Below are 12,131 nucleotides of genomic sequence, written 5' to 3'. Positions count from 1 at the left end.
GCCAAACATCACTGATGCTCCCTCACAGGCAACTAAAACAGGCATTTGGTGAGAAGGACATCACTTACGTTAATTGGATCTTTAGTGCCGATAGTAAACTTTTATGTTGTGCTTTTAGCTGGCAAATCAATCAGGTCAACAAAAATATTAGCTTGGGAGTAGATGCCAGGTAGCTTCATTTGCATGTACACAATTAATAACATTTCCTATTTAAAGCAGCAGCTTCACCCAGTGAAAGACTTACTTTTGGGGAAAGATCAATTATTTTGGTAAATATCTTCATCTTCCTTTCTGAGGATACGTTGTGTTGTATATTTGAGCAAGCCACATTGGAGTGTAAAATTCACCACATATCCAGTCCATAAAACTGGTGGCAGTGTATCTCTGTTTCAAAACAATATGTTTCGGTCTGCCTTCTTACAGTTATCTCAAATATTCTGGCTGTTGCTAGACATTTGTACTGATCAAGCAGTTTCTTGCCAAGAAGGATCTGTTTTGCATTATCTAAGTTATTTGAATCTGCAAGATGAGCCTTGGTTTCTACATGTTCTATTATTTTTCCTCATTGTTTCTGTTATTGGTCTTTATTCGTGTCATATGCCCTTACAGTAAACTCAGCCCATTATTTGGCAAATTTAATTCCTCTGGATTACTCAGCACCAAGATCAAAGACTTGGCGACAAATAGAAGAGCCAAGGTTAGGGTCTTTAACAATTAAGCACTGATACTTATGTTGGAAATACATGTTTTGGTCATGTTCCAACCTTTAGGGAGAACACTTCCTAAAACTGTGGCTGCATGTGGTTTAGGTGATAATGTGTCAGACTGTTTGCTAGTGCTTGGTGTCTGTGTCAATATCATGCTCCACATTATGTTGCTGCTCATCTCCAAGGGGACTTTTGTGTGTCTCTCCTTCTGTAGGGGATGATACCACTGCTCCTGGCTCTCTCAACTAGTTGCTCTTCATAATCCTCTTTGTTCCCTTCATTTATTGTGGGAAAGTAATATTTTTTAGCAAGTTTGCTAGTAGTCTTCTCATCTTCTTTAGCCTTAGATTTTTTGAAGTAACTTGGCATCTTCTTTAGGCCAGAGTGTGACATTGTGGGGAATCAAAGCCAGAGAAAAAACACTTAATAGTTGTTAAGTGTGATGTCAATGTATCTGACATGAATAGTTATGCATAATATTTATTTATTCTCTGCATCTGCACCATCTACTTCCATGACCCTGACTACTCAAATATATCCTACTTTGCCCACCCACATTCAAGCAAATTCCAATTGATACCCCTGTCCTGAAGCACTAATTTCAAAGACATACAGATGGTCTTTAAGGTTTTGGTCACCTTCAGAGTTTGGCTATTGCAATTATTACAAACACAAAGTGGGATCCATAATGGATGCTCCAGTTTCAGCATGGCACAAGATAGGGGTGAGGGTACATTTCCCCCGACAATGGAAGTGAATTGCCGGCATTCCTGTGGCTGGAGGTTAGCACCTTGGCTTCTTGCCAGATTTTTCCCTGTGCTGGGACTCAATTTAAATGGGTGTGGTCATGACGAGCTCAGCTCGTCATGAGCACCCTAGAGGTATACCTCATGACGAGCTGAGCTCGTCATGAGCACGGAAGGGGTTAGAGACCCTGAATCTCAAGTGAAGGTTTTCCCTTAAAAATTCAATAATGTCCTTGTTAGAAAAGGGAAGCTGATAAGTTCTTACCGTAGAACCTCTATTTGGTGGATGGTATAGGGAATGCGAGACTGTAATTCGTAGTTCAAGGTGATGACGTTTCTAGGACAAGTTTGCTCAAATTGACTCCGCACACTTAAATAATAAATATCACAATGTCATTAGTGTTATCCACAACGATCCAATATCTCTTCAGTCATTCTCCCAAGAATTCCAAAGTCAGGTTTTCTTCAGTAGAAAATTCTTTATTTTCACAAAACTTTTAAGATCAATAGCCAACGCGTTTCGTCCGTGACCGGACTTCTTCAGGGCTTTATTTCGAATTCTCTATTTTATGATGCTGCACAATGGTCTTCTAGCTCGAGGTATAAATATTTTCCATATGTTTAATGGTTATCGTAATCTCCAGGTCAGTCAAGTTTCAGTATATATATTTTTTTGAAATGTCAAAGTTTTAATGAAAGCCGCGAGTAAAGTGTCGGCGTTCCGTAAAGCATGCCAGACGACTGCATGCTTTACGGAACGCCGACACTTTACTCGCTGCTTTCATTAAAACTTTGACATTTCTGGAAAGAATGTGTCTTTCCAGAATTTTAGACAGAACAGGGAGTGATGATATGGGACGGTAATTGCTGGACACCTCTGGGTCCGCATTTGCCTTCTTGAGAAGGGGATGGATCATCGCATGTTTCCATGTTGAAGGGATAGGGAATTCCTTTATTGAGGCATTTAGGAGATGAGTTATCACAGATAGTGAAGAAGTGTTCAACTGTTTTAATACCGATACGGGTAAATGGATTATTTGGATATCCAGATTTGATGTTGTTTAAAAGTTTAGTGACACTTTCTGTTGTAAGTAGAGGCCAAGTCATAAGAGAGTGATCTGAATCATCAAATATTTATGCCTGATTTGGAGGAGAATAAGCTATATCAAGAGAAGGTTGTGGTAGAAGAGTAGTGATGTGATGTTCTGCCTGTTCCAACACAATGTCTTGATATATTTTGTCAACTTTTTGGATAAAAAAGGAGGCAAACTCTTCACATTTAAGCTGAGTCTGTGCAGGAGGCTGCATTAAAGTTTTGGATCCAGCGAGTTCTTTTACAGTATTAAAGAGAGTTTTAGAGCAGTTAGTCGCTTTGGAGATAGTAGCGGTAGCAAAGTTAGCTCATGCCAATTTGCAGAGTTTGTGATATTTATTCAAGGCATTTTTGTAGACAAGTTTGGACAAGGAAGTGTAATCCTTTCTCCACTTTCTTTCTAAGATCTTACAGTTAGCTTTTTAAATTTTGAGTATTTATGGCGTCAGAGAGCTAATTTTGCACTGAGGATAAGAACTAATCAACGTTTTGCACAAATGAGGGTTTTTGTGAATCTAAGAGATTATTAAGGCTATTCATATCTAGTTTTTTCCAATTTCTTTTTAGTGACCCCGGTGTGTTATTAGTGGGAGATTTGTGTACTGGAAGTGTAAGGCCAAATTTTATCAGATAGTGATTAGACCGTGAACAGACCAACTCGTTGGAAGGAGCAAAGAGCAAGAAATAACTGTTAGGCCGGAGAAAATGGGATCCAAGAAATGCCCAGCAACATGTGTCGGACTTGAGTTTAATAAGTGAAGATTCATGGCGGCTAGATCAGAAATAAAATTAGAGCTATTTTTACAGGCTGTGTTTTCTAGGTGAAGATTTATGTCTCCTAGAAGGGTGAAATTGGCTGTTTTTGTAGCATATGGAGCAATGAATTCGGCAAAAGCCGAGGTCCAGGCTGAGGGAGGCTCTGGGGGGCGGAAGACAAGTAAACCTGAAAAAGTGAAGTTAGGGGAGAGAGTCAGCTTAAAAAGGGCAGCTTCACAATTTGGAAAGGAAAGGTGTTCAAAGTCGCATTTGAATGCATTCTTAAAAATAATCGCTTTCCCTCCACCTATTTTCAAGTTGCGATCCTTCCTTACTATGGCATAATTTAAACGTAGCGTTGCTGCGATATCTGGGCCTGAGCTTTCATGGAGCCAGGTCTCTAAGAAAAACTGCATCGAGTTGGTCATTAAATAGTTAATCGAAAATATCAGATTTATGTTTAGGCAGCGAACGACAGTTGATACTGACAAAAGTGAAAGACTTATTTTGTGGAGTTTGTAGATTTGAGTTGGGAGATAAATGATCAATCTTAGCTTCTAGGTTGGGCGTGAAACGAAAGCCGCAGTTTGCGCATGATTTGAAATCTTCAATAGAATGGGCTCTAGTACATTTAGGAGTCACCAGTATCTGGAGAGCCTTCAATTGTTCCGAGGCATATTTAACATTGCGGGCAACAAGAAATCATGTGCTGTCCCGTGTTAGCATTTTTCGGGGATAGCATTTCAACAAAAAATGAAAAGATTGTGAGTAGCTGTACGTCATGCAAAATTGACAGGTATACAGACCAGTCACGTCCATTGTGACAAACATCAAATCGCCTGACCATGCCATCCCTTAAAATTTTTGAAGTATCTCCCTGCTATCTTGTATGCATACTGGAAGGTTCACCACAAATGGTTGTAGGAATCCATCAACGTATTGGGATAGTCTTTCAGTTGGTGAATCAATACCAGCTATAATGGGCCTCCCTCCTTGTGGATCTTGGGGGTGATATATATACATGGAAAACGTGGATCGTTAACAGTCAAATATGCACATTCATCATCTGATGTAAGTCCATGCTCTCACCAATCTAAAAGTTTACTGGTAATGTGCGTGACAAGTGGGGTAATGGGGTTGTGAGCAACCCGCTTGTAACATTGGGTATCCGCAAGTTGTCTATTAATCTCATTTAGATAGTCGCTGGTGTTCATATTTACCGGTCTATTCGGGGTTACGAGATCCACAATAACTCAGCAAATTTGAGGACTTACTGGGGGAGTTGGGACTGAAATTACCGTTTCCCATGGTGAGTTCTACTTTTTAAAGTGACTGTCAGGGGATCATTTGTAATTTTTGTTAACTCCAACCTAATGAAGTTATCAGTAACCTCGGTATTGGTAGCCTCTGAGCAGAGTTACTTGGGGTAGATTATAACAGGGAGTGAAGGAATCAGTAAGGAAAGAATGGATAAACGTGGGAGTGTTTTAAAATATTAAATTGGTAACTGATTTTTATCTGGATGAATTTAGAGTGCGCATTCATGGCAAATGCTTTTGCATATCTAAGTCCAATTTAGGTTAATTAATGGCGTGTTAATCCTCATTCTGTGTTCACAAAAGATGAATTTACACCTTTCATGCAATTTTGCTCAGATAAAATATATCAGCCTGCGACCATGTTATTCCTTAATGTTGAGAATGGATGCTACAGCACGGGATTGCATGGAAACGTGATGAACACCCACAGACCTTAACATTTGTAGATATTCACAAACAGCCTGATTCACAAAGGTAAACATACACTTCTGTGTAAGTTTAAAAATGTTTGCAATTCACAAAGCAATGTTATGCATTGTATCTTTACGACTGCAGAGTCTCGGCACTGGTGGCGGAGGCTCCGCACATAAAAAGATAGACAGTCGTAAAGATACTACTCGTAAAAATTCCACTGTGAATTGTAAAAAATCATGAACTTTTACAAAACTGTAAGTTTACCTTTGTGAATCAGTCCAACTTTTTCTAACTTGTAGTGATACCCTGGATGCAGCTGGAGAGTTACACATGTTAAGAGCAGGAGTGAATCTCTTTACGAGTTGGGAATGGGAAGAAGTCAACCCCAATGTTGGTGGGTGTAGGACAAGGTGTTACTCGAGTGGGAAAAATAGTTTCTTTATGGAGATAAAGATAAAATTAGCAAGTCCACTGCAAATTTACAAATGTAATATGGCTCTTCGAGTTTATTTTTGCATAATAAATCCCCTTCATAAGAACAGTAATGATAACAATAGTAGTAATGTTTACGATTGTGAGTACTTATTGACAGCTGGGAGGGACTGTCTCTGCTTCCAGGGGACATTTCTATAAATATATTCCAATTGTAGGAGCAAACCTAACCGATAAAATGTACAATATTATTTGTGAAACTGTATAGCTTTAATACTCTGGAAGGTGCCCAGTTGGAACTGAAGTTGTTTTAACATTTTGACTAGATCTTCCCAGGCAGACAACTTGCATATCAGATTCAGAGCTTACAATCTTTAATAGAAGGTGTGTCTATCTTGTTGCATTTGTAATTGTGGATTTGTAGGGACAAGTATGATAAACATGATGAGTGCCTTTGGAAAAAAAAGAAAATAGGTACAACTGAAGCACTAACAAGTTTCTTTTATTTTTGTTTCTAGCTCAGGCCAAGATCATTTTGGTAGTGATGAACCACATTCCTAATGAAAGTAAGACTGTCTATCTCGACAGTAGAAGTAAAGTCCACCGTCAATCTGTCATTCACTCGGTTGACTGTCGCTTTTCAGAGCAGTCTGGCCTTTATACTTCACAGATGAACAACGATGCTGTCATATCCGTGGCCCGTAAAATACAGGAGGAAGCTAAAGCCAAAAGTTGATTGACTACTGATATCTCTCCTTTACTCTTTTCCACCCAACTTTTCTATATATACCCAAATGATTTGTCTGATTAGAACATCTCGATGAGAGCTAATTCAACGACCTAGATCTGTGAAAGCAATGAATGTGTTGCATTGGCTTCAATATGACTGTTATGCACCTGCTTTCTTATCAGGACATATGCTGGTAGTTAATGTAGGTGCCACAAAAGAGTTGGCAATGCATTTATAAAAAGAGTTTTTTATAAATATTTAAAAAACATACAACTCTTAACTCCCATGTGCCTTATCTGTGAGCTCTATAGGACTAGATCAAATTGTGTACCACCACTGCTCTAAGAAAAGGTCTATGGCTTAGTTTCCATAAAATGAATAACGCCCACTTGTTTAACTCATGTCCATGTAATAAAGATGTAACTTTTCTTTTGTTCTGTGACAAATAATTTCGATTCGCCCACTTTAGAAGTGTTGACAATTTAACTCCTTGTTGCTGATGTGTTGTCTATGTGAAATAAATGTAATAAAATTATTTTTCGCATGTTATCCCTGAAAATGTCTTCATCCAGTCTTACATCTTAAACAGTGAATGTGAATTCTTGTCATTATAGGATTGACAGGAAGTAAGAAGCTAAGAAAGGACTATTCAAAGAAGAGCAGAATACGTTGATTTGCTCTCCTGGTCAGTGTTTAGGAGGTTTTTCTGAATTATGACTATTCTTTAGAGAAGGGCATGAGAATTAGGGAAGTTTTTGTAAGCATCTTAATTTGGGGAGCTACTAAGAGGTTGATGGAGAGGGAGCACTGCTGTAAATTTTCAAGGGTCCCACCTTACCAAACCTTTGCTTCTCCCAAAGTATTTCAAGTCCGGAAAAGCACTGGGTTTTCACCAACAGTGTTTCTGCCAATGTAGACCTCTGACTTTGCACCTGTCAACCACTAGGCAGTCTGGTCACCGTAACAGCTTCCCCAGTATATTTAGGACAGGGTTGCTGTCATTAGATTACCCTGCCTCTGACTGCCTTACAAGGCATGTTGATCCGAGGCAGGAAATCAAACAATGACTCTGACGAGCAGGGAGAAAACTACCAGTATGTCTGGACCACTGTGTTTTTTTGTTTTGAGAAACCAGCTTCCACCTTTTAAGATTGTATCCTTAGTGCAGTGACTGGCCCTGTAGTGTGTGGAAAGTAATTCTCCAGACTTTTTTTTACGGTTTAGGTGACCCTTTTTATTTTTGCACATTGGCATCATATCCCAGGACCACAGTGCTCTGTGCTTTACTTGTTTTGCTGCTTCACAGCAGAATACTAGACTACTGGGAACACGGTATGCCCAGAGTATACCTATCACCCATTGTCAGGAGGAAACCTCATGTTTACCAGTTTGTAGACCACCAGTGAAGTTTAGTAGCAGTGATTGATAAACTGGGAGGGGAGCCTATTGGATATCTCCATGCACATCTGCTATGCGTTATAGGTTACAAACCATGTTTGTGCAGATTTAATAGTGTCCTTTGAAATGGTACATGGACTGTGGGACAAGATAATGGTTCTCCAATGTTCCTGCCATATAGCAAGCTTGTGATCCGTACATCATACATCCCGTTGGTTTGTTCCTCTCAGCCGGCTTGTCTTTAGTCACCAACCATCTAAATGTGTGCAACAGCTGCTATGAGTGTCATCCAATAACGTGGTGCTTCTTTTTTGGAATATCTGGCTTGGCATGCTAAGTACACATCATGCAACACATATTTCACCTTTACTGTCTCTTCCCTCAATGCAGATAGCCTGTGAAAGAAAACCACATTCTGTCAGCTCACCACCTCATCACAACAAATGATTACGTCCTAGCTCCTAGGCAGTGGCTCAAATTTAAGATGCTCTTACTCACGGAAAAGGGGAGAGGGTCAGTAACTCTCCACTACCCCGAACCCCCTAATATAACATGTTAACACAAGGAGGGGTAGAGAGAAGACAACCAACACAGAGTGATGAACATGCAATGGCACAAATCGTGTGTTTAGAAAACTGCCCTCACTCACACACAAATGTGTGTGACATGCTTCATCATCGGGTCTGCTAACAAAACATCCTGGCATAGCCACGCACAGGATGGAGCATAGGGAGGGGGAAACACAAACAACATGATAACAAAGTGTGTGTTACCCTGTGAATGGGTACAGTGATAGAAAAAAGTGCAGCGACGGAAAGTACTTAAAACTGGCTCATGAATACCCTTCCAGAATCCTTTATTCGTGGGTTATTCGTGGGTTCCACAGCCAGGATTAAATTTGTGAAGAATGGGAAGTGTTATAGAGAATATCAGGTTTGTGACAATGTCGGACATTGTCACAAACCTGTGTTACCGTGCCGGGAGACCTACATCTCTTATTGGGGAGATCAACATGGTTATGGGGCTGTTGTCTGGATTCTTGACACAGTCTAAGACCACACCTCGCATTAACTACTGAGGCGTTCCATATACGTTGTGAAGTTATGTCCTGTATTGAAATATCTCTATTTACACCATAAAAACAAGTATCAAGTCCACTTAAGGCGGCAGGTCATATCTATCGTCATTTTGAACAAGACACATCGAGTAGCCTTACCAAGTACAATATTTGAGTGTCCCTCATTCTGGTGGACCCGTCCTTTTCGGCTTTCGTGTCATAGTTGTCTATGAATTGGACCTTTTTACATAATTTCAAAGAGAATACAAGGAGTTTTTTCGCATATCTGGAATTGTGCCTGTTCCAAACCTCGTTTATCGGGTCAACATCATTATTGTTCAAGGCCCTATACCAACAATACATTTCTAGCCCTAACGAAGTTGCAAGACGTAACGAAACGCGTTGGCTTTGTATGCCCTTTTTGGTATAATTACCTAAATAAAGAAAGGAAAACTCAAGATCACAAGTACCTGCGTAATTCCTTTCGAGTGCGCCTTCCATATTTTTTTCAAACCTGTTGATTGTATTTGTGCCCAGGGACAACGGGCACGGGAAGTGTGCTCCACCACCACCACTTTTGTTCTGGACTATTGTTTTGGTTGTGCTAAACCTTGGTCATGTTGTCTTGTTGCTTTTGTTAACAAAGATTCTCACGGGTAGCAGGCCAGTGGAACAAGGTTTACTGAAGTTCTCTTCTTATTGTATAATCATGCGGTTCAGGTTTGCAGTGGGTTAAAACTAAACAGCAATCGTAATCCACGATAACTGTGCCAAGATGTGTAAAAGACAGGGACACGGCAAAAAAAATATGAACAGTGTTGGATTAGGATAATTAAGTCAGGGTCTTGTTTAATAGCCATAATACATCTAATGTAGATCAAGATACTTGAAATTCAGAGAAAGCTTATGCTTGAAAATCTGCATATATCACAAGGCTGAGGCTGAAAACGTGGAAAGCACTGCCTCCTCCAGGCCTAATCCTCCGCACCACTCTTATATTTTTCCACAAGCCCACCAGCAGCATTAGTCTTTCTTTACAGACTACAGGGGACAATGACAGGGAGGTGGTGGATATTAGAATAAGGTTGCAACCACTGCCCTGCCGGTGCGACTGAACCTGGTGAGCATCTCCTGGGTCGTAGGAATTATGCAACAGGGTTGACTTTTGTGGCAATAAGAGCCTCCAAATTATGTGGCATAATGCAGCACATTTTCTGATAGTATTACTTCATTATTTTAGCACTTTTTAGGTCTCGCTTAGAGATGCAGCGCAAATGCGCTGCCATCGCTTTGTGAGGCATGCAGTATACACTATGGTGTGGAAGCTCCGCCCACTCTCCGGCCCAGCTTCTTCATTGGCTTAGGTCATAAAAGCTGCCTCCCGATTGGTTTTAAGCTTGTTAGTCCCCCCCGGTGCCTCGTCGCCCACAGGAATTGCTATTTGCAATGCAATAGGTCTCGCTAAATTCGAGTCCTATTGCATTGCCAATGCTTATTTGAACAGTTGACTCCCCTGAAGGAGTGGCTCGGGAAGGAGCTACACCGCACACGCAGTCCGTACACACAGCTGTTACCGTGCCTTGGCATTTCCAGCGCAACTCTGTCTTCGGCATTGTTCTAAGTAGCGTGTACTTTACAGTGCCCCTGGGGCATAAGCAGGCATCCACTCCAGCACAGCAGGGGTTTCAAGACCAAGGACTCGCACTACACGGAGGCTGCACGCTGAGTCCTTGGTCAACATGCTTCATAGAATGCTGCTGTATGGTGTGCTTTTTTAAAGCATAAATGTGATTCTCACTGGTCTCAATAAAGCAGCCTTTTGCATTCATGTGTCTGTAATCAATTGGTGTGCGCTGTCTCGCCAGATTGCCTCTCTTGGCCCCTCCCACCGGGAGTTCCTCGGCGTGATCAGGTATGCCAGCATGTATTGTGTGTGCGCCTTACCCTTCCCTGCCAAGTACCATGAATCACCGTTAAAATAACGTCTTTTAATGTGGTGATCTGCATCACCGCATTAAAATGCATTATCATGCATTTTAGCGCCTGTAGTCCACCTGCACACACTGAACTAGTGGAACTATGCGGGTAGTAACCGAGACTGCCGGGTACAGCAGTGCGGTGTTACAGTACTAGCACAGCTGTCTTTGTTTCTCCTCCACATGTTTAGTGCAATATCCAATCCACAGCTTGGCATGTGACAGACCACTACTTAAGGGGAACAAAAATAACACATAACCGATCAAAACAAGAGGTGTTTCAATGCATACCGTGATTGTACATTGTCGCTGATGGTGCTGTTCTCAGCTTTGTGTGGTGCTGAACATCACGTACGTGTGCAGCCAGACCAGCGCTTTAACGTTATTTAGCAGCTGAGGGAGCTCTCAGCAGCAACCCGACTCACCACTTAGCGCTTCCTCACAAAAAGAATGGCCTAGGAATTAAATCAGTGGAGCCGAGGCCTGATCGCTCATCGCACCCACGGATTCCCAAGAAGGTGGGCTTCACAACCTGCCTGTGCCACTAACTCCACTGCACTTCTGTGGCATTTATTACTCTGTCAGTACATGTGCTGAGGGAATGTGCCAGAAACCTCCCTGAAGGGGCATGTTAGGCGACCCTTACTGCATTCATTAGCTGCCACCGCAGCTTGTCTGTCACGTGGCCTGTAGTTCCTTCGGTGCTAGCCAGTAGACTACTTGATTTATCCTGGGTGGCCCTTTCCCTGTAGTTGTTATTCCGGCAACAGGCACCATCCCCACCGGCACGGACAGTGACCTTTCCTTCGGGCAATAACCACGCCTCACACCAAAATGGGGTAAAAGGCCGCTTTATTGGACAGTTAGGCAGTACAATATAAATGCATAACAGATCATATTATAACATTTCCCAAACTAACACCCCCATCTCCTAAGCCATGACCCCCTGTCAACTATTTCCCCACCTTGTTCGTCCTAAACTTCCTCCCCAAACGCCTATCTCAATCTCCTGCCTACCTCTTGACTCCAACTTCTCTCCCCTGCTTCCCTCTGCCCAAACCTATTCCTAATGCCCCCAACAGGTGTTTTTCCTGTCCCCCACTCCCCAGTTTGTCAGCTATCATGATAGAAAAAGTTTATGTAGCCACTGCCGCCAAACAGGATAAATCTTTATTTAAATGTGAACAATAGTGAGAAAAACCATGAAAAAACTATACTGTCGCCATAACGGTAAATAAACTTTATCCTAATAAAGATATAAACAGCAAAAAACCACCACCCAACGAATTCTGAAAATTAATTAGAAAGAGAAAAACGAATGGAAACTGTTTGCATAATTTTTCTGGGAGAGGAATGGGGGGGAGGGTTAGTGATGTGGGAGGAAACCAGGAGAAAAAGGATGGTGGAGAAAAGGGAAAACAGAAAGGGTGAAATGTTATACAAAAAGAGCACAGTTATTGAAAACCAAATAATACAGATATGCTGTCGCTAAAAACAGCACAT

At 41.4% G+C, this 12,131-nt stretch overlaps 1 protein-coding gene across 3 annotated transcripts in view; it reads left to right on the top strand.

The window, feature by feature from the left end:
* Positions 1-6,746, top strand: part of LOC144763925 (uncharacterized) — a 139,984-nt gene extending 133,238 nt beyond the window's left edge. For all 3 annotated transcript variants that reach the window (XM_078649966.1, XM_078649965.1, XM_078649967.1), the window contains exon 6: positions 5,986-6,746. In XM_078649966.1, coding sequence (XP_078506092.1) covers positions 5,986-6,203 — 218 coding nt within the window. In that variant the 3' untranslated portion in view covers positions 6,204-6,746. The remainder of the gene's footprint in view (positions 1-5,985) is intronic.
* Positions 6,747-12,131: the final 5,385 nt, after the last annotated feature.

Source organism: Lissotriton helveticus, chromosome 6 (assembly GCF_964261635.1).
Source record: "Lissotriton helveticus chromosome 6, aLisHel1.1, whole genome shotgun sequence".
Taxonomy (NCBI): Eukaryota; Metazoa; Chordata; class Amphibia; order Caudata; family Salamandridae; genus Lissotriton; species Lissotriton helveticus.
Note: the sequence above shows the minus strand (reverse complement) of the source record. Positions and strands in the feature narration are given on the sequence as shown.